The following is a 22,953-nucleotide window of genomic DNA, read 5'->3' on the forward strand; positions in this document are numbered from 1 at the left end:
TATGTGTCCAGGTCATTGCTCCAGAGGAAATTCTTGACCCAGGAGTGGACGAACAGTCAGTGATGACCTACCTCTCCCTGTTCCCCAAAGCCAGGCTGAAACCCGGAGCTCCTCTCAAACCAAAAACTGGTTAGACTTATTTAAATGAATTGTCTGCATTTTGTCTGTTGTTTGTAGCAATAATTGAGTCATCTATCAATGAATGTCCTGTAACATTGAAAGTCCTGTAAGACTGGAACCCAGGGAGAGCACAATTGGCCATGCTCTTCCTGGAAGGGTAGATCAATTTGTATCCCCTCATCACTCCCAATGTGTTGCTGGCCCGTACAACTAACTATCTGTTGGCTGGGAATCTGGTGCTTTCCACTGAACGCGTTGGCTGCCTTTCCCACACTGACGCGAGTTTGAAACAAGGCAGTTGCTAACTTCACGTGAATGGGAGGAGGTATGTGCTTGTCCACACCCTCCTAGTGTCTGAAGCATTGCAAATGATAGTGGGATTCTTAGGCCTAATCCCATTTCACCCCTTGGCCCTACCACTTACCCCTACCCCTTCATTTTGAGTGTAAAGAGTTTCCTCCCTCTAACAATTGGCACAACCCTTCAAGCACAAGTAATTCAATTTGTGGGTTTCTTTGGTTGCATGTGCCGCCATCTTACCAGTGATTCTCATACCCCTTGGTTTGAAGTCTGCATCTGAAAAAAAATATCTGTTTAAAGGCCTAACAAGGCCCTATCCCTTCCCGCCTACCCCTCCAGCCTAACAAGAATCGGGAAACCCCTAACCTTTGGTGTGCACACGCAAAACCGGGGTGGGGTAAGTGGTAGGGCCAAGGGCTAGGGTGAAATGGGACTGGACCTTAGTGGATGGGGATGGGTTAATTAGGTAATTGGCTTAACTAAATTGCGGTACAAATTTAACAAACAAAAAATATATTGAGGCCTCATAAAATGTTTAAGATTTTTACCATGTTCGTCCTGATTTCAGTGCCTAAACCGAAAGCCTGTCGTGCCACTGGGCGAGGACTGCAGGCCAGAGGCCTTCGAGTAGATCAGGTGGCTGACTTTAAGGTTGACACCCACAAGGCTGGACCTGGAAACCTGGCTGTTCACATTATCGGGCCCAGTGAGTCAACAGCAGCTGTGCTCTCTCTCTGCATATGTTCTCTCTGTACCCTGAAGTGTTCAGTGTGTTCATTTCTCAGTCACTACCCTTATTCACACTCCAAGCACACATAACTCTTCCCCATAGTATAAGCAGAAACTGATGTACATGCATTGACTCGGGTGCAAGATCTCTACATTATCAGAGAGGGGAGCAGGTGGGATCATTACCTAGAGAAATGGGGTCTCCTCTCTGCCCCTCGAGATGGATGATGTGTCTCTCTATCTCTGACAGCTGGTAATGAAGTAGCAGTGAAGCAGAGGGAGGCGCTGGAAGGCATTTCTAGCTTTGAATACATGCCTGGTGATGAAGGGGACTACACTGTGGACATCACCTGGGCCAACCAGCACATCCCAAAGAGGTCAGATTTCATTCATCTTCTGCTGCTTCCTTGCATTCACTCACCTCACGGAAAGATGAGATTTCTACGGGGGCAAGGCATTTAACCTTAGCAGCAATGTAGCAGATTGTTCAGGAGCACTTTCATGCTGTGAATCACACGTTCTTCCACATCCCTATAGTGTTCTGTTGGATTTAATCCAGTGACTTGGAGGTACAATTGTGCCATTATGTATCGTTCACAATAATTTTATCAGATTTATAACAGTTGAAATACTCTTTAATCATATATTGTGACAGCAGCAGTAGGCATGACCTGAAAGCAGTCTGTTTTGTATGTGTTTTGCTTTTTGATGTAAAGATTGAAGTTAATGTTTTACATTATTACTCATTTTGTAATAGTAATATTAGGCTATACAAGTATTGGTCAGAGTCTTGGTAAATTACTATTAATACTGGCAATTACTGTTAAATGAACAAAATACAGATTTTTTTACTCACTGTTAAAAACTATTCTTTATTCTTAATAATACTTTAACTTTATTCCTTTACATATTATGTTTTTGTTCTTGAAATATATGAAATATTTTTCAGTGTTTTGTCAAATTGGCAAGAATATTGATATCTCAAAAATACTGACATTTTGTGATATTATTTTAGAGCCATATTGTCCACCCCTACCTGAAAGGCTACTGACTGAACTTGTTCAGACATGGCACCTTATTATGCTGGAAGTAACCATGACCAAATAGGAGGAAACATCAGCAACAAAACTCAAATATGCTGTGGCATTCAAGCGGTTTGTGGTTTATGGTGGGAAATGCTGTGGGGATCATTTCCAACAGCCTGGACTGTTGACAAAAGGCAGATTTGGCCTATGGATTTATACTAGTAGTGCCATCATCAGACCGTAACATCTTGGTCAGACCAGGCTAGATCAATTTTCCATTCCATTCCAACTCCCTAGTATTGGTAATCTTGTTTCCACTGCAGCCTCAGCTTTCTGTTCTTGACTGTCATAAGTGGAACCTAATGTAGTGTTTTGGTTTTACAGCCCATTCTGAAATAAAGTTCAACATATTTTTATTTTGCAGTCCCTTTAAGGTTCATGTAGGGCCTAAAGCTGGTCCACAGAAAATTAGAGCTTGGGGTCCTGGACTGGAAGGAGGGACTGTGGGGATGGCTGCTTCTTTTCTGGTTGAAGCCACTGGTGCTGAATCTGGTATGCTAGGTAAGAAGATTTCAGAAGTCAGAATTTCAGAAGTTTTCTTATCAGCTCTGTGGTCATTGGAGGAAATTTGGTGGGAGGACAGAGCTGGTTTGAAACAAGCTTCAGCTTGAGTGGCTGTTTTCCTCTTGGTCCTAGTGCTTGACCTGTCTCCATTTAATATAATGACAAATCCTAACAATTTATCAGAAATATTTTTTTAAAGGTCTCAATCCATTGTTTTTTAATTCATTTTAAAATGTCAAGTTGTGGTCTCTACTAACAATGAGTGCCATATGAACTGTTTTTTGTGGGAAAAAGTGCTCCTTTGTTTCTGTGTAGCCCTGTTTTAGTTTACCAAATTAGTGGTCTCTGAAGAAAGACAGGATTTCGTCTCTTGCTCGTAAATATTCATACTCGCAAACATATTGGCTCTGATTGGCTAACAGCACTACAGCAGAAAATGCTACCTGCCTTACAGTCAATTTTACAGCTCAAAAACTGAAAGTACAAAATGTTTTTAAAGATATAGCACTGAGTGCTAGGTAAAGTTAACCCTTAAACTTCACTTAACGTCAGACTCTCAGTGTTGCTCGGTTGCGAAGTGGGCGGCCCGCGGCTAAAAGAACTGTTATCAATGCCACAGGGAGAGCAGAGGCTTCCCGTCGCGCGACAAACAGAAAAGGTGGATTTTAGTGTAAGGATACTTTTAAAAGTAGTTTTAATAATTACGTAACTTTCTTTCTGCTCCTACTCTCCATAGGTTTTGCCATTGAAGGCCCATCGCAGGCTAAAATCGAGTGTGATGATCAAAATGATGGCTCATGCTTTGTGAGATTCTGGCCTAGTGAAGCAGGGGAGTATGCTGTACATGTGATGTGTGATGATGAGGAAATAGAGGACAGTCCTTTTATGGCATGTGTGGCACCAAAGAAAAGAGGCTTCAGACCAGCTAAGGTAACAGTTTCTAGTTTCTCTTCAAAATTATGTTACTTATATTATACTATACATGCTTTGTACTGTATATTATAATATATTATAATAGATGTTGCTTCTTAAATTCTAGGTTAAAGTTTATGGTCCAGGAGTTTCCCCAACTAAGGTCTTGGTGAACCATAAGACAGAGTTCACCGTGGATGCAACTCAAGCTGGTGAAGGACTGCTCAGAATCTGTATCCAGGTAGCATTTGATTGGATGATGCTGCATGTCAAGGAATTAGGAGATCGCAAAATTAATCTATTTTTTGTTTGGAATATATTTTATTCTTATATGTGTCTTATATTTCTTGTCTATGCATAGACTGTGGATGGAAGCTGTGTAAAGGTGGATGTGATTTGTGAAGAGGATGGCATTTACAACTGCTCCTATACCCCCACTGCTATCTGCAAGCACACTATTGTGGTGTCTTGGGGAGGTGTATCTGTTCCTGGCAGCCCATTTACAGTGAGCATAATGCTGATATATGTGTCAATAATAATAATAATAATGCTAATATATATAGTATGTGGAATGTGATAAAATGTAGCTGGAATCTTCTACCATAAAAAATGCAATTATCTGCTTTGTCGATGAAAACCAAAACCAATTTGGGAACAAAAGCATAGTACTGCATATTTTATATTAAAAGGATCATTTATTGTAGTTTGCTGTGGAAATCTAGTCAAAAGGCTCAAAAGACAGAAAAGACTCTGCTTTCTTCATATTTATTGCATCTACATGGGTTTATTTATTCTCTAATAATTTACATTGTTCTCTAGCATACATCCCCATATTGAAATTCCACTTCATTACACAAGGAGGCATTAAAACTGTCGCTTGATGACATACTGTAGCAATCACAGCTGAAAGAGAAGTGGAAAGTTGTTTTATTAGATCATTTGTTGCAGAATATTGCTGCTATAAAATGTTTCCAGACTTATTGATATCACATTGGGGGAATAAAGTATGTTTAGTAGTATGCTAGCACTTCAATATAAAGCTCATACAGGGTAAATTAATTCACTGTTTCAGGTAAAACCTGGCAAGGTTAAAATTGAACCATGTAGTGCGAGGCGGAGGAGACCTCATGGATCAGGGAGATTCTGTTCAGGTGAGTCAAATATTGAGTCAAATAATAAGATACTATATGAATTGTAGTGTGATGTTCATGTTACTGAGGTGCTGTGTGTTTGTGTGTTTGTTTGGCTGTGGTGCGCAGATGAAGAGATGGAAACTGATCACGACATTAAAGCAAATGTAAGGGACGGAAGTGTGAGCAGGCTGGATATCAATGTTGTCAGCCCATTGGACATACCCACAGATGCAGCAAAGGTATTCTCATACTACACATACTCCCTAAAAATAATATTTAAAGATTTTAAAAGAGAACTCCGGTGTAAAATGGACTTTTGTTGTGGTAAAACATGATAAAAAGTACTTACCCTTGATGAATAGCACACCTCTATTCTCCCAGAGCGTTCTGAGATCCATAAATGTTAACAGTTTGTCTAAACACCCTTTAGACTGCGTGACATTGGGCATAATTTGCCCTGATAAATCGCATTTTCCACCTTTATCCAGGCTCAAAGTAGCTCCACACCCCGTTGCTTGACATTTAAAACAAGGAAGAAGCTTATTAAAAAACACTGGTTACATCTTACAGAGCTAGCTTCAGCTTCATGTGCCGCCATCACTGTACTGATAATGACATAGACATACATATACATAGACTCTGCATAGCTTACCTCCTGGTGTAGCAGCCGGCGCCATAGCAAATTTGTATGTTTTTCAGTTGCATTGTGTTTTTTTTTTTATCCTTTTGTTTCCTTGTTCTTTTTAATTATTTTCATTAAGACATCAACAGCCAAGCTTAAATGCTTAAAAGCTTAAAATAATCGGTTAAAACAAATTCTGTTATGTTTATTTGTCAGAAACAGCAATGGTGTTCCTGGATCAATTTGACCCGTTTGAATGTTTAATTATCCAAAAGATGACTGACACAAAAAGAAATCCTAACAAGTAGTGTGAATATTTCATTACTAACTCCATTGCTAATTTTTATCATTGCTTAAATTTTATCAATGGTGTTCCTTACCTCTAACAGGTAATGGTTAAAGTAGGATAATTTACTTGTCTTTCATTAAAAATTACATGTTCAAACTTTTTTTTTATGTTTTACTACTCTATTACTTTTGAAAGACCAACATATAAAACACAATAGTTTTATGTAACATTGAAACATGACATTGCAATTAAGTTTTAGTTTTGTTTTTAAAGGGGGTGGTTGCAAATATGTGAGATCAGCCATTTTCATATTATATGTTGATTAAACTAATTAAGGCAAGCAGAAGAAGTTTCATACTAAAAAAAAATACTTTTAACTTTTTTTTCCTGGGTCTTCAAACTTTCAAACGGGTCAATTTGACCTGTAACATAACAGGAGGGTTAACTGGGCTTAGCCCCGGATCTTTACCTACTCAGGCAATGCCCCTGTGCATAATAGTGCACAGTGAAATCCAGTAATATCACTTTTATCACATCAGTTTGGTTCTTTTACTACAGAGGTTATGAATCTTTAAGCTTTTCAGCAAATGCATGTGTACATGTCCATGAGTAAGATTTTGCGAAATCTGTATTTGCTATTGTGATACAAATAAAATTAGCATTCTCTCTGCAACTGTAGGGGAGACCAGTAGTAAAAAAAAATAATAATAAATAAACATTTTCACACATGGCTTCTTTAGAGATTTCTAAGTATGATTTCATAACATTTGCAAACTTACAAGAAAGCAGATAAATTTGTATTAAAACATCCTGAAAGTTAGATAAAAATCAATGATCTGCTTAAAGGACAGCGAACAATACAACTTAAATCTTCCAAATTAAATTTCACAAGTGATTTTTTATCATTTTCTGTTTTCCCTCTTTAGGTGAAGGCTTATGGACCAGGCTTACAGGGTGTTCTACTGGGACAGCAGGCAGAATTTACCATAGACACAAGAGAAGCAGGCAGTGGAAGACTTACTGTTATAATAGAAGGTCCGTGTCGAGTTACGCTGCACTGTGTTGATAATGAAGATGGCACATGTGTGGTTTTCTATCTGCCCATTGAACACGGGGAATACCTGATCAGAATCTACTTTGACAACTCACACATCCCTGGCTCCCCATTTCACCCTGTGGTCCAGCTCCCCCTTGACCCCTCTAAAGTAGTGGTATCAGGTGCTGGTTTGACTGAGGGGAAGGTGGGTGAACCGTGTGTTGTGAACATAGACTGTGTGATGGCAGGGTCAGGTGACCTCTCTGTACAAGCTGTGTCTGACAAAGGAGTCATAGCCGAGACTAAAGTGCTGGAGAATGAAGATGGCAGCTACACGGTCGTCTACGTGCCCCTCACTGCTGGGGTCTACACGCTTCTTCTGAAGTACGGAGGAAAAGTTGTGCCAAACGTTCCTGCAGCAGTTGTGGTGGATCCAGAAGTCTACAAAAGCCATGTTAAATTTACAGGGCAAGGTGAGGCAATGCAATCACATTCTTTTGGGTAATTAGAACTTTGGTGTGGAAGAACTACATTTTTCTGTGCATGAAACATTTTTTAATAGATTAGTGTATTCTTTTTTTTTTCTTTAATTTAAAGGACCTCCACATAAAGTAAAGGTGATTTTCCTAGACCACATGGCCATACATCCCCATACGTCCCCAAATCTTAAATGTCGGGACAGTAGAGTAAATGCAAATACATTAAACAGTCAGTGATTCTTACATTTACTTTGACTTTAATTTTGCTGCAGACAGCATTAACTCCAGATGTGTAGGGCTGCAACGATAAGTCAATATAATCGACAATATCGATTATTTACATTTTCTGACCACAAATTTCATTGTCGACTTATCGTTAATTTGTAACAGTACTTCAGTTACACAAAGTGCTGGGTACAGAAGTGCAGTGGGAGATGGGTAAATGGCTCACTTACACAGTTTACATTTAACACAGTCTGTATCTCCAAAAGTGCCCAAACACAACGGATTAAATATTTAATCACCAAATATCAGTACTTTCCATGTTTGAACAACATCTAGACATTTAAATGCCTTTTTAAATTTCTTGTCCAGCTGTGTCTATTGTTTTTAGAGGTGGAGTACATGGCAGAAATAATCGTTGACAATCAAATAATCTAAAAAATTATAATCAGATTAGTCGACTACCAAAATAGTCATTAGTTGCAGCCCTACAGATGTATCATGTTGAATCTACACAACTTTAAACTCAATGTTTCTGCAAAACATTCCAAAAAAGTGGGGACTGTGCAATGTAGGGTTGGTAATAAGGTCTTTGGTACAAGGGTCTTTGAGAACAATATAGAACAGTACATTGACATATGTTAAACTTATGTTGCTTTTAAGAAGGCATCTTTTCCAGGGACATTTATGCATTTTTCAACAGGACAATGCAAAACCATATGCTGCATACATTACAAAGGCATAACTCGGGGCATAACAGGGCTGTATAAGCCATTTAGGAAGCAAAATGGACACTAGCCTAACTGCTTTTTAATTACACCATTTGTACAAGACTTGTAGGCCTAATTTATCCAGTGTAAATTCTGGTTAACTCTGCTTCATGATTAGTGGAGCTGGCAAAATATGAAACTTCAGCAATCGTGAATCTGGCTGGCTACAGTAACTAGTGGGAGGAACCCCCTTGACGGGGATTCTGATAACAGTGTGGTTGTACTTTACTGCATTGATCGTCACAGAAATGAAAGGGTGCTCACACAGTGTCATTGCATTTAATTCATAACCAGCCATTGTCTAGCGCTCCCAGACCAGCTCATGGCTCTGGGTAATTGTTTTGCTTGCCTTTTTGCCATGGGCCTCTGGAAGACAGGGATACAGGTGTTGGACTATGAAATGTGTGGAGTTTTTAGAAACTAAAAATACGACAACAACCTTGTGCTCTGCTGGACGCAGGAGTAGATGTAATATATTAACAAATGAAATAAAATTACAAAAAAAAAATCTAAAATAGAAGTAAAAATAGATGTCAAATTAAATGTAAGAGACAGCATTTTCTTTGATTGCCAGCTATTTTATTGGGTGATTTTGACTGTGTTATTTACTGTAGCCTGTAATGTATCAGGAGACCCGGTAAATGCAGAAGGGAATCATGATCCAAGCAAAGTACTTGCAGATGGTCTTGGACTCTTCCAGGGCCTCACTGGACATCCTAACAAGGTTTACATCAACACAAGGTTAGCCATTTCTATCTTTATCTCCAAGCTCAAATTATAGAACTGAAACTCTGATGATACTCATTATCTGATGGTGTTCTTTGGCAGAGAAGCTGGAAATGGCAGTCTGGGAATAATGGTGGAAGGTCCATCTGAGTCAAAAGTCTCTTGCAAGGAGAACAAAGATGGCAGTTACACTATGGAATACACTCCGTCTGTTGCTGGCTCATACGATGTTAACATAACCTATGGAGGGAAGAGCATTCCAGGTTTGTGCTGAATGCCCAAATTTGCTAATGTCGAGAGGGTTTGGTTGATTACTAGAGATCTGATATTGATCATGTAATACTGTTTTAGATTCAGATCATGTAATCATTTTTTTTTGGATTCTGCAGGTAGTCCCTTCAAATCAACAGTGAAGGATGTTTCAGGGACCAGTGCAGAAATATCTGGAGAAGGTTTACAGGAAGGAATTTGCACACAACGTTCTCAAACCTTCACAATTGACACCAGTAAAGCTGGCAAATTACCCGAGTCTGTATCTGTAATAACTCCTCATGGTAAGTCCCTTCTTTCTGTTGATAATTCTAAGATTTTTTTTTTTTTTTTATGTCATGCACTCATTGAATGAATAAATATAAATATGTATACAGTACAGACCAAAAGTTTGGATATATATATATATATATTCAGCATATTCATGAAGTGCATGCAAAACAGAAAGGGTTCTGATGATTGGCCTGTTCTCTACAAAGAGTCTGTGAGTCAACCAATCAGTATTGTAAATATGTATATACGATATATACCAGGGGTCTGCAATTAAGTTTGGCCGTGGACCAGATATTTTCCAAAAAATGAAGTGTAATGGGATGGAGTGCTACAGACTAGTAGCTCTCCAACCCAGAGGGTTGTTGAACCCAATTGCAGAACAGTTGATCTCAGGTAAAGCAGGTAATCCCAAAAAGAAAAGATCCAATACACAATCGCTGCACCGGCTAGTAAATTGGGACACCGCTGGGAAAAAAACGCCCTATAAGGAGATAGGGAGCCCAAAAACGGTCGCAAACTAAAGACAGAGAGACAGGGGAGGAGTGTAAACAGAAGTTCGCTGGGAGGCTGTGGTACCTGTTGCCTTTTAAGGTAGGGTTAAACTGGCATTTTTCAGCAGGATAATGCTCGCACACACGCAACTTTCAATTGTACAGTTTTGTCTTATACTGCCTTATTTAACTTATCCTGTCACTTACATATATCATCATTATATTCAATGGTTAAGGTACGACTGAGCTGCTGGACATCAAGGACAATGGAGATGGAACCTACGCAGTGAATTTTTCCCCTTCAATGGAGGGTCCTCACTCTTTGATGGTTAAATATGCTGGCGATGATTCTTATACTAGGTGAGATTTTGCTTAACGTGAATATGTATAGTAATACTATACCTATTGTATGCTGTCTGTGTTTTTTTATAATGCATTTTTGAACATTATGCCCCACAGTCCTTTTGACTTCCATGTACTGAATGGAAGTCCAGTTGTTAAGCAAAAAAAGAACATAAATGAAGACCCCAACAATAAGATAACCATTCTTGGACAAGGCTTGAAGTCTGGGATCTGTGCTAAAGGTCTTCAGTCTTTAACGATTGGCTGCAGTGCCAATGGAAATGCACCAGAGACTGTTGCTCTGGTCAAACCTGATGGTGAGTGTTTTGTGTTTATTTATTGGATGCATTAGCTTCAGCTTTAAGTGCATACAGACATGGTATATATACTGTATGTAGTACCTCTACTATATATGTACTCACTAGAACTGTAACTTATTTTTTTTTTCTTTGGCATTTTTATCGTTAGTGTGAAAATATCATGTGGTGTAAACAAAAATACCAGTAACTGTAATACATTCTAAAAAAATATTTTTTTTTTTTTATTGCTGATACTGTATGTTTATGTTAATGTTACTTTTAAAACATTTAAAACGTTAAGATATTATATATTTTAAACATAAAACACAAAAAAATGGCCTGTTCAAAATCCTTTTATCGACCTGAATAGCTTTACTAATGCAATACAATCTTGTACATCTGAAATAGCATCTTCATACAAGATAGGGAACATCATTTGTCTGATTTATTGCAACATTAATGTACACAAATGATATCATTACAAGCCATTGTGAGCCATTTCTATAGGTCCATCTTTCATGGAATGGCCGTGTAATGAGTCTGCTAGCATTGTCAGATGGTATAGAGTATTGAATTAAGGTTTAACAGCAGTATAGCACTAATTGAATGCTAAATATTGATCTTTGTAGGCACAATTGAGCGACTCAAGGTCACAGACAACAGAGATGGAACCTACAGCATTTCCTGTTCTCCAACTATGGGGGGCCCACATTCTTTGGCAGTAAAATATACAGATGAAGAGGCCTTTAGTAGGTGAGACAGATGGTCTTGAACAAAACCTTGTTCTCTGCTTTTATACTGCTATTTATGTTTTTGTTTAAACTGCATTTTTTCTTTTTATTAAAAGCCCTTATGATTTCCATGTGTTCGATGCTGAGAATTCAGTCCAAAGTATCATTACTGCACCAGGTTTGGTGTCAGGACTTTGCACTCAGACTCCACAAATCTTCACTATTGACTGCAGAGAACATGGAGAGTTTCCTACTTCTGTCGCTATGATGACTCCCAATGGTAAAGGTATTTTCTTATTCTGTCGCTCTAGAAGAAAATTAGATTTATATATAAGACCTTACATTTTAAAAGTAGTGGGCTATAAAATCAAATATGTTTTTTTGATCTGGATAAAAAGGTCAATGTGAGACAGTATAGAAAAATGTGTTTGTACATTGGTTCCATATACATAAAATTAATACATTTGGACAACCTTTCAGCTACTTTAATCGTGTAAATGTAGACACAGACCTTGCCAGTCCCTGTGGGAAAGTATTTAAAATTGAATAGAAACCTCTGAAGCAAATAAACAAAAACCTTTCATAATTACAGGTGTGGGTTAGAGGGATTAAAAATGTAACATTGAGCTGTGCAGCAGTGGAGCTGTGTTCTCTAGAAAGACTGTGCTTCATACAATACTTGTGAGATTGGAAAGTTGGGGGTAAGGTGAGGTGCTGATTATCCAACGTTTCTATTTATTTATCTAGCCATTTTTTAACTAGGTCAGTCCCATTGAGACACAATTATCTCCATTTCAAAGGAAGCCTGGCCAAAACAGTAGCCTAAACACCAGTTTCAACATTTAAAACAGACAGCACACAATAACATCATAAAACACCAGTCAAACAACAATGTACAAAATACAGTCTGGATAGATCGATAGATTTTAATAGCGAGACTTTCATTTGAAGCAAGAGCAGAAACGATAAGAGGCTAACTCCAGATTCCTTACAAGGTTTCTGAATGTTCCAAGAGAGATTAGTTCCCCAGATTCAGATTGCTCTGCAGTGAGCTTCACACAGCGGGTGTAAAATACATAAAAGAGTGCTTGCCGAATTCAGTGCAAACTTTGGGAACATTAGGCAGATAACAATTGGAGCGTAAAGCATAAATACTATCACTTAAGATATAATCACATAAATATTGCTGGATTTGATCTAGAATGGCTTTTTAAATGAAAATGTGCTAATGAGGGCCACTCAACTCTGCATATAAAGTGCAGTGGTGAGTGAAGGCTTTGTGTTCTGCAACCGTCAAGGAACTGTGATGAGTCCCAAGACTGCAGACAATTTAGCAGAAGCATGCATATAAATAAGGTGGCCATAATCCTGGCAGCAAATGTGAAGCATGTCCTATGACAATAAAAAAAGGCCAATTGCAATTTAGATTTTTTGACCAGGTTTTCTATGTGAGATCTAAAAGAAAGACTGTCATCAATCAGTCAACATTGTGAGCTTATGCTCCAAAATTTAGTAGAAAGCTATTCAACCTGGACAGTAAAAATAATATTAATTCAAAAAGGATACATTTTTTAATTCCCCTTTATTTTACAAGAAGCAATAAATGAGCAAGTGTCCTAATACTTTTGTCCATATGGTGTATTTTGGGACTTGTGCTTTATATGTTATTTAAATGATGTCTAATTTTTTGTCCAGAGTTCGTGTAAAAGAATAATTGTGAATTGTAATGGTTTTCCTCTAATGACATGTCTTATATTTTACCTGCAACAGGATTGATTGACTTATCTGATATTGAAGACAATGGAGATGGAACCTACACTTTGACCTACTGTCCATCTGTAGAAGGCTCTCACTCTTTGATGGTTCAATATGGAGACAATAAAGCATTTAGCAGGTCAGAAAATGTGTATTTACAGTACATTTAGTTCTGAATCAGTTCCTAAACCAAATCATTCATGTGTTATTGAAAGTAAACATAGTATACTTTTTAGTCCTTTCAGTTTCCAAGTGCTGCCTAGTCATGATGATTTCAAGGATGAAGCTCCATTTCCAAACTTCAGAAGTAAGAGCGGGATATCTGGACCAGGTTTAGACAGAAATTTCTGTCCAAGAACTCCGCAGAAGTTCACAATTGATGAGAGCAGCACTGGAGAAGTACCAGAGAGTGTAGCTATTGTAAGACCTGATGGTGAGTACCAGCCAATTTGTTTATTTTTATATATTTACTGCAAAATATGTTCTGTCATGTACTTATTTGTATGTTTAAGGTTCAATTGAGTTGGGAGAAGTTAGTGATAATGGAGATGGAACTTACAGTGTTGTCTACAGCCCTACCACAGATGGCCCTCACTCATTACTAGTGAAATACACAGAAGAAGATGCTTTTAGTAGGTAAGAATCTGCATAATTTTGCTTAGCCAATTATCCCACTACCATCGCGTCTTTTCAGATTGCCACCAATGTAGCATCACTAGCACACACACCAACCCAACACTGATACATTAGCCAACAGATGTCTGTGCTTGCTAGCATCACAACAGGAGTGAGAAAAGAGAGAAGGTCATCTATCTACCCACCCAAAGAGAGCATGCCCAATTGTACTCTCTTGGGCTCCAGCTGCTGATGTCGAAGCAGCATGACTAGGGATTCAAACTCACTATCCTCAGCCATAGTGTCAGCGTGACCCTGAGCCCATTGATTGATATTGATTGATTGATATTGAGAAATACTAAAGAAATTGAATATGTATGTATACACTGTGCTTTTTTTTATTTTATAGCCCATTCAAGTTCCATGTGCTACCGACAGATGACACAAATAAAGCGAAGATCTCAGGACCAGGTTTAAAATCAGGAATTTGCACTCAAAGCCCTCAAACTTTTATAATTGACTGCAGAACAACTGGAAAGGTTCCTCAGTCTGTAGCTGTGGTTACTCCACAAGGTATGTTGGCATAATAAAGGGTTTATTTTTTAGAGCTGATGGATGGATGGATGGATGGATGGATGGATGGATGGATGGATGGATGGATGGATGGATGGATGGATGGATGGATGGATGGATGGATGGATGGATGGATGGATGGATGGATGGATGGATGGATGGATGGATGGATGGATGGATGGATGGATGGATGGATGGATGCTTTATTTTACATTTAGGCATCCAGCAGCCACAATACAAAAAGAAACATACTTAAACATAAATTAAAACACAGACGAATAGAAATATATAAGGCTTACTATACAAGGTAAAGATCTATCTGTAAACTGAGCAGTGCAATAAATGTTGCTAATGGTCGTTAAATAATTAACAGAGCAAAGTGCAAGGTGCAATGACATTGATTAAAAAAAAAGTGACTGATGTGCCATATAAATATAAAAATGCATATGTTACAAAATAGTTCTGACAGTAACTGTACTTAAAAGTAAGTGAGGTTGGGGAAGTGATAATGTAAAAAAAAATAGAAATAAGTGGTTGAATAATAATGTCCATATGGTGTGACTGGGTTAAACTCAGTCGGCAGCAGCATCCCGTCCCCATATTCCAGTACTCCAGCAGTAATTTGCATTTTAACTACTTTACTGTTTTACTAACTGAACGTAGGAGTGACTGAGCTGCTGGAGGTTAAAAGCAATGGAGATGGAACCTATGCAGTCAGCTACTCTCCAGCCTCTGCAGGTCCTCACTCTTTGATGGTGAGATATGCCGAAGATGACTCATACTGTAGGTAAGTCAGAATCAAGTGGCGCACTCTGAAATGACAGCTCAGATTGATGTGCTGTTGTGTAAGCTCTGTTGTATCGTTTCAGCCCCTTTAAATTCCAAGTGCTTCCCACTAATGATGCTTCAGAGCAGGAGATGGGTCGGAAAGTGGATGTATCTGGACAAGAGATGACAAGACAAGGAATACGTGCTGGTGTTCCACAGACTTTTATTAATGGCTGTAGTGATGATGGAGAAGCTCCAAAGATGGTTCCAACTTCAAAATCTGATGGTGAGTACATAGAACATTTGTGAACTACAAAGGAATGGTTGCACCCCGTTGAAATGGGCAGCTCATGTACTATATTGGAGAGTGGAGTTGTAGAGGTTCTTAATGGGGTCCTGTGATTATCCATCCCATGCAGTTTAACTATTTGTGTAGTTTCTGCAGCTTTTGCAGTAGGCGTGGCGTGCTCATAGCAAGTCTATCAGCATACCACACATTTTTAACTGGGGATATGTCTGACAATGCCACTGGCCACGTCTCCAACGAAAGCTTTTGAGATGTCAGCAGTATGTGGATGAGCATTGTCATGATGGAATAACGTACTGAAGTTTGCTTTTAGAAACAATATGGAAACTGGTTGTAGGACCTCATTAACGTAACTCATTAACATAATGAAGACTAAAGATCTGGCAATTTATGAAATTACATACAACACAATGTATTCACCAAGAGAAGTAAGCAAGACTCGACACTGATGATGCCCTGATGCCCTTCTGAGTTACATGTTCCACAGCTGTCTGACACTAATACCCATTCATTCAAGTTTCATTCCTGTCGTTTGAGTCCTTCTAGGTGCAACTATTTTTTTTACTTTAAGTGTATGTGAAATTTCACTGATATTTTTTGTATACTGACTTAATCAAAAACAAATTGCAGTATTATTTTTCTTTGTTTACATGAAGGAACATTTGACCAGGTAAACGTGACTAACAATGCAGACAAAGCCTCTACAGTGAACTACGTGCCTTCTACAGAAGGTCTGAAGTACTTGGTTGATGATCGCACCAATAAAGAGGCGTTTAGGAGGTAGGACAGGGAATTATTTGGTCCATATTCATGCTTCTTAATTTTTCAAGAAAACAATGATTATAAACTGATTGTGATTGTGATTATATTGTGAGTTTTAATTTTTATATTGTTATTTTCAATACAATCAGATCTGATGGGTTGGAAGTGCTGCCTGTAGATGCAGAGTCAAAAATGAAGATCTCTGGAGCAGGAATAAAGTCTGGCATGTGTAGTCAGGCACCACAAACATTTACCATAGACTGTAAGACAACTGGGGTGAGACCTGAATCTGTGGCAATATTGACACCAAATGGTAAGCAGGATTTTAGCATTCTATGGCACGAGTTACAATTGTTTATAGAATTTGTTTTGGGGGTTTGGGGTTTTTCAATGCTATTAACCTTTTAAAATAGATGTTCTCAACCCTGGTATCTAACACAACTTGATTTATACGATTTAACTCATATTAACTGTTGCAGCTGCTTGAAAACAATGTGATAATTTAATCTGGGTGTGTTGGCACTGGGAAGCACCTAAAACTTGCAGGGCAGGAGGTTCCCAGGCTCATAGATGAAAAACATTGCTTTAGTATGATTGCCTTAACAAAAGAAATGTTGCCCTGGGGCAGAGATTGAAAATCACGGTTTTAGTAAATACATTTTTTTTTTTAAAAGTAAAGGAAAACTAAAATTGTCCTTTAAAGCAAAATTTACTTTTTATATATTAATGCATATAAACTTAAATTAGTTATGATTTGTAGTTATTTTGGACAAAAAATTATAATAAAAAATGTAAAGGAGTGTTTAATAATCATAAATGTGACACCCTGCCATAGAGAGTTAACCAATAGTGTTGAAATACAGACCGATTTAATTAAATTATTAAGGTACATAAATAATCATGAATTTTGTCCATTGGCACAGGTAAGACTGAGTTGGTGGAGGTGAAAGACAATGGAGATGGGACCTACACAGTAAACTATTGTCCGTCTATGGAAGGTCCTCACTCACTGATTGTCAAACATGCTGAGGAGGAGTCTTTTAGCAGGTAAGATAATAAAATTCATTTTTGTCAATTAAACATGGTTTTCATTATTTGATGTTATTGTAAATATGTGTTTGTTTCTTAACTTCTTCATTACATTGAGAATACTATTTCTCTAATTTTAGCCCTTTCAAGTTCCACGTGCTTCCAACACTTGGATCTGTCGACCAGAGTCTCCCAAGTCAAGGTCTGAAAGTGTCTGGCCAAGATTTAATGGGTGCTATTTATCAAAACGTCCCTCAGACATTTACAATAGGCTGCAATAACAACGGTGAAGCACCAGAGGCTGCTGCAGTGGTAAAACCTGATGGTAAGAACCTGTATAAAATGTTGATTGCATACTATTCACAGTCGATATGAATCACCCACTGCACTGTGCACTGTGCACTGTCCACTGTCATGGTAAGGCATTCTATGACATATCCGAGTACACACATGATGACATTGTGGATTAAGGAATGTTAAATGCTTGCACATCTTCAGAAATGCAATCTCTAATTCATCTGGTGCCCACTTTCGGATCTCATTTTACTCACAATAATCCAATTGCTATTGCTTTGCCATGAGCAAGCTAGCCAGTGTTCAGCCTCAAAAGATAAGACCTCACAACATCCCCAAGAATTCCCAAGCCGTCCCTTACGTAACACTTCATATTAAGTTATATACTGCTATCCCGTGACTTTTGGAATGTCTGTGTATTTTTGAAGTGTAATTTACTTGTTCTCCTCCTGATGCCTTTAGGTACAATTGATCTCCTTGAGGTGCATGATAATGGAGATGGCACCTTTAGCGCTGCATACACCCCGTCCATGGAGGGCTCTCATTGTTTGATCTTCCAAAACGCCAACAAGGAATCCTATTGCAAGTGAGGCAGCAATTATAGTTATTTAATATGTCGCACATTCTTAGTATTTCTTCATGAGTTTTATTCTCTGCTGTTTTGCAGACCCATTGAGTTTCAGGTGCTTCCCACAGAAGATATTACTCAGATTAAGATCACTGGGGAAGGTCTGGAGTCAGGGTTATGTTCCCAAAGACCTACAGTTTTCACTATTGACTGCAGCCAAACAGATGCTCCAGAAGCAGTGGCAATAATTTGTCCTGATGGTAAGACCAAATATAGATTGTATTTTCCTATTTTAAGATATATAATACAGTGCAAACATTTTAGGTACCTGAACAAATTACACTAATCCATTTATCCCAGCAGTATGAGTGTTTTTACCTGAAAAAAGCACCACATATGATTTGAACAGATGCAAATAAACATACTTACAGTAAAACGTAACAAGGAATTCTCATTTTTAACTAAGTGTGTTATATCATGTGAGCCAAGCTGAAGAACAATATGTAGTTCCAGATTTCTCCTGGATGCCCTCAGCCAGCATGTGTATATTGTTCAGTTCCATCAGCAGGTCACCTGATTTACCAATATTAGCAATTCACCAAACCAGTTATTGATATGATGAGAATTAGAAATGACTAGAGATTATGAGATGTTATAAGGAAAACAGTGCTGTAAAAGCACTGCTATTTGAAAAATTGCTTTTTGTATTTATTGTAATGCTAGTTAATGTTTTTCTTCTGAGCTAATAAACACTTACTTTACAGATAAGAAGCTTTTCCTTTACTAAAATTCCCACAAGTACCTAAAACCTGTCATCAGCAGCCAGAGCCAGAGAGTGCACAATTGTTCTTGCTCTCTCTGGGTGGGTAGATGGTACCCAGTGTGATGCTGGCTGGCATAGGTGTCTATTGGTTGATGTATTAGATAAATTAGATAGAGTGACCCTTATTCGCACTGCACACTAATACCAGATGATTGAATAACACTCCACCAGTGCAACTGCCACGATTAAACATAATAAAATATGTACATACGCGCACACAGCCTTCCACAAATAATATAAAACCCAGATAACCACAACAACAGAAATAAAGCGGTAGATCCCCCTTCCCTAAACTCAGTGCCGCCACAAACCATTTGAGCTGAGACATTTTTCCATCTCCTAAAAAAGAATTATTTTTTGAGATACAAGATTTATTCTTTTATGACATCAATGGTATGCATATTGAGTTTTTATACTTCTACTGACTAGGTACCAGTAAAGCCCTGCAGGCTGTAGACAATGGAGATGGGACCTATTCAGTAAGTTTCTCCCCTTCTAAAGAAGGTCCTCACGCATTGGTGGTGAAAACTCCAGGAGAAGAAACATTCCACAGGTATGAGGATTACAAGTCTTTAAATAAAATCACAATTTAACCCATTTCATATCTCATGTCTATTTTATTTGCACTTGTAAGCTTGTACATGCATGTATGTATTGTGCAAAACTATATTAATAACTTTATTAATGGGGCAGTCGTGACTCACTTCTTAGATTACCTGGTTATTGGTGATTTGGGTTGGGGTAGTGGGTTCAACTACCCAGGTTTGACAAGAGTTTTGAAGTCGTCTGGTCATTGTACATTTTACACTACACAACTTGACAATGTCTTTTAGATCAGGAAAAAGAGTTGTGAACAGCCTCAGTCTTTCACCAGGAGGAACCCACGGCGTGTCTGACTGTTTTTTAAAATCACATTTTGTAATGAAAAGACACACTAGAACTGGTACCATGCCATGCATGTGCCATAACACTATGATTAGGGGGTCGCTGGTTCGAATCCCAGTCATGCAGCTTGCCATCGGCTGCTGGAGCCCCAGAAAGAGCACTATTGGTTAATAGGGGAGTACAGCTAAAATGTGTGGGTAGGATTATTGGCATAGCTAAATTAGAGAGAATAGTGGGATTAAAATAATGAGCGATACAAGTTTGTGCACCGATTCTCAGCAAGAAAACAGAGAATAAAAATGAACAGACTGTATTGGAGAATGCGACAAGCTGTCAGATTGTGTTTTTCAGCCTCTGTGTCCAACATAAGAATGAATAAGATGAATGTTGTTGTCTTTTTCTACAGCCCTGTCAAGTTCCATGTGCTGCCCAGTACTAACGCTGAAACAGTGGAGGAACTGAAGAACATTGTTGGAATAGCTGGACCTGGCTTGGAGTCAGGAATCTGCACTAAAACTCCTCAAACATTTACCTTTGACAGCAGCAGCACTGGAGAAGCTCCAGAGATGGTTGCTGTGATGAAACCTGATGGTTAGAATCCTCTTCTATTAATACTGATTGTTCATTTGTTTGTTGATTTCTTGTAAACATTAATACTTAAATTCATGTTCTTTTGTGCTTTAGGTACAGTAGAACTTGTTGACATATCAGATAATGGTGATGGAACTTACTCTGTGGATTACTCACCCTGTGCAGAAGGGTCTTACCAATTAATGGTCAAATACAATGATGAAGATTCTTTTAAAAGGTAAGGATTAAGAGTGCATTTCATTAAAAGTCACTTTAAGTCTTGAGTTCTACACATTGCCTGGTGAAATATTCCCACTACTTTCTTATAATGAGTACTGTATGTGTTACAGTCCTGTTAAGTTCCAGGTTATTTCAGCTGATGAGCCAAAGATTAATGGTCTTTGCTTGGAGTCAAGGATTTCTGGCCAGGTTCCTCAGACCAGCATCAACAGCAGTAAAACTGGAAAGCCCTCAGAGTCTACAGTTATGACTGCTCCAAATGGTGAGACAATGATCCTGTTTACACTTGGACACTTCATGTGATTAGTATCTGGATTGTATCCTGATTGTGGTACTATGGTTATAATATATGATTTGGCAAAAGCAGGTTAATACGCGGAGTACACTACACAAGTAATTGTCTTGTAATTGGGAACATTTTAGTGGTTGACTGATTGATCAGTCACAGGGTCATGAATGAATCAACCTTAGTCTTTGACCAGGTAAAAACCCACGGTCTGACTGTTTTCTAAAATCACATTTTGTAATGAAAACACACACAATAACTGGTACCATGCCATGCACGTGCCAAGACTCGTTTGTTTGGATGTCTAGGGCTCAGAGTGGTCCAGCGAACTAAGGCTCTGCCACAATGATACTAGGAGATTATATATGTGGTCATGTGTCTCTGCCACAATGATACTAGGAGATTATAAATGTGGTCATGTGTGTCTCATTCATTCATTCTTAAAGGGGCACTAAACCCACTGATTTTTGCTAACTCCACTCTCAGCACAATTTGAAAATGGCTAAAAAATGGGAGTGGTAGTTTGGGAGGGGCACTGGGTGATGTATGGGTTTAGAAGTAGGGCAGGAGGAAGAGCTGATTGGCTGATCTCAGGATTGCGTTATTATTATTTGCCTGATCTGCATATTGTGATGTGTCTGGGTAGCAAAGTACACGGACACATTATCCACATTTATAGAACATTTGAACCTGAGAGGGCACTGCAGAGGCAGAAAGGAAGGCAATAAAAGCATTTTTTAAAAGTTAGGAAATTGTTTATATATTTTTTAAACAGGACTGGTATGTTTCATTACTGCAAAGGAACACATTTCAAAACTATTAATGGTAAAAAATATATATTTTAAGTTTTAGTGGCTCTTTAAGGCGCTGTTTTTACCTGTACTTTGTACTGGCCACTTATTATCAGGTCACCCTGGATGTGTGTTAATACCAGATGGCATAGGAGTCTTGAAAGATGTATAAAATGACCAGGGTTAAACAGGGCAGTGTACCTGCAAACTTTCTGTATATATGGAATTAATAACATTAATATACATGACTTTAGGTAATACCGACCTGGTGGACATCAAAGACCAACAAAAAACCATCCACACAGGGAACAGTTCTCCTTCTGTGGATGGCTCTTCTTCTTCTTTCAAAGACAAATATGCCAGGGATCAGGATGCTTCTTGCAACAGGTGATTTTTCATACATGCAGCATACTCATCAACAATGTCATAAATATTGTATTGTTTGTTATAATTTCCTATCAGGCTGATTGTTCTCAACATATCTGCATATACTGAATTTATTTTAGCCCACTGAAGTTCCAGGTATTGCCTACAAGTGACCGTATGAGAGGGAATGACGAGCTAAGAGATTCAATAGACATTTCTGACCAGAAATTGAACAAGGGAATCCATATGGGAAAGCCCCAGACGTTTACATTTAAAAACAGCAGCACTGGACAAGCACCAGAGACAGTGGCCATGGTCAATCCTGATGGTAGGAATTGTATACATTATGTTATTAAAAGCAAGCACAGTTTTTAGAGATGTGAACTATTAGCCTTGTGACTTGTTTTTATTTTGATCTTTAGGTTCAATGGAGCTTCTAAAAGTGATGGACAATGCTGATGGGACATATCAAGTGACATACACCCCATCTGTTGAGGGTGTGCATTCCGTGGTTGCCAAATATGCTGGTGAGGAGGATTTCCACAGGTAAGATTGTGGAGAACCAGGACATGGAAACTGCTGTTATTCATATTATTACAGTATTTTTTTTAATTTATTTTAGGATGTTGGTAATTGTTCAGGGATCGTACAGTCATGGAAAAACCTGGAAAAGTCATGGAATTAAAAAAAAAAAAATTAAAATATTAAAGTTTTGGAAAAATACAAATACGCAGAAAGTGTTAGAAAAGTCATGGAAATTTTGCTCTAGAATTTGTGTTTCCATTTATTGATGGAGAAAAACAATTTTAAGCTAATAAATACATCAGCTCAGAGTTAGTTCAGTTATTTAGCCATACACAATTGAGCTCTCAGGATTTAACACGCATTTTATTATTAAAGATTGTGTGTTTTTTAATCAAATTAATTTTAGGCCTACGTTAATCAATTTGGATTATAGTTGATAAGTTGATTTTTTTTTTTCCATGTC

The 22,953-nt window shown here is 38.2% G+C and overlaps 1 protein-coding gene across 2 annotated transcripts in view; it reads left to right on the forward strand.

Moving 5' to 3' along the window:
- The window catches only part of flnb (filamin B, beta (actin binding protein 278)), a 36,247-nt gene that overhangs the window by 3,699 nt on the left and 9,595 nt on the right, over positions 1-22,953 (forward strand). Inside the window, exons 4-39 of one of the 2 annotated variants that reach the window (XM_022677400.2) lie at positions 12-129; positions 989-1,126; positions 1,400-1,526; positions 2,599-2,735; positions 3,475-3,668; positions 3,778-3,891; positions 4,012-4,155; positions 4,723-4,801; positions 4,910-5,022; positions 6,621-7,203; positions 8,816-8,942; positions 9,030-9,190; positions 9,317-9,481; positions 10,198-10,321; positions 10,421-10,620; positions 11,232-11,355; positions 11,450-11,613; positions 13,104-13,227; positions 13,325-13,521; positions 13,601-13,724; positions 14,113-14,276; positions 14,940-15,063; positions 15,146-15,330; positions 16,008-16,131; positions 16,263-16,426; positions 17,037-17,160; positions 17,283-17,467; positions 17,899-18,022; positions 18,104-18,264; positions 19,257-19,380; positions 20,119-20,303; positions 20,397-20,520; positions 20,633-20,784; positions 21,854-21,986; positions 22,106-22,293; positions 22,388-22,511. In XM_022677400.2, the coding sequence (XP_022533121.2) occupies positions 12-129; positions 989-1,126; positions 1,400-1,526; positions 2,599-2,735; positions 3,475-3,668; positions 3,778-3,891; positions 4,012-4,155; positions 4,723-4,801; positions 4,910-5,022; positions 6,621-7,203; positions 8,816-8,942; positions 9,030-9,190; positions 9,317-9,481; positions 10,198-10,321; positions 10,421-10,620; positions 11,232-11,355; positions 11,450-11,613; positions 13,104-13,227; positions 13,325-13,521; positions 13,601-13,724; positions 14,113-14,276; positions 14,940-15,063; positions 15,146-15,330; positions 16,008-16,131; positions 16,263-16,426; positions 17,037-17,160; positions 17,283-17,467; positions 17,899-18,022; positions 18,104-18,264; positions 19,257-19,380; positions 20,119-20,303; positions 20,397-20,520; positions 20,633-20,784; positions 21,854-21,986; positions 22,106-22,293; positions 22,388-22,511 (5,642 nt within the window). The remainder of the gene's footprint in view (positions 1-11; positions 130-988; positions 1,127-1,399; positions 1,527-2,598; positions 2,736-3,474; positions 3,669-3,777; positions 3,892-4,011; positions 4,156-4,722; positions 4,802-4,909; positions 5,023-6,620; positions 7,204-8,815; positions 8,943-9,029; positions 9,191-9,316; positions 9,482-10,197; positions 10,322-10,420; positions 10,621-11,231; positions 11,356-11,449; positions 11,614-13,103; positions 13,228-13,324; positions 13,522-13,600; positions 13,725-14,112; positions 14,277-14,939; positions 15,064-15,145; positions 15,331-16,007; positions 16,132-16,262; positions 16,427-17,036; positions 17,161-17,282; positions 17,468-17,898; positions 18,023-18,103; positions 18,265-19,256; positions 19,381-20,118; positions 20,304-20,396; positions 20,521-20,632; positions 20,785-21,853; positions 21,987-22,105; positions 22,294-22,387; positions 22,512-22,953) is intronic. The other variant, XM_022677401.2, reaches the window with a different exon arrangement.

Source organism: Astyanax mexicanus, chromosome 13, assembly GCF_023375975.1.
Source record: "Astyanax mexicanus isolate ESR-SI-001 chromosome 13, AstMex3_surface, whole genome shotgun sequence".
In the NCBI taxonomy this organism is placed as follows: domain Eukaryota; kingdom Metazoa; phylum Chordata; class Actinopteri; order Characiformes; family Acestrorhamphidae; genus Astyanax; species Astyanax mexicanus.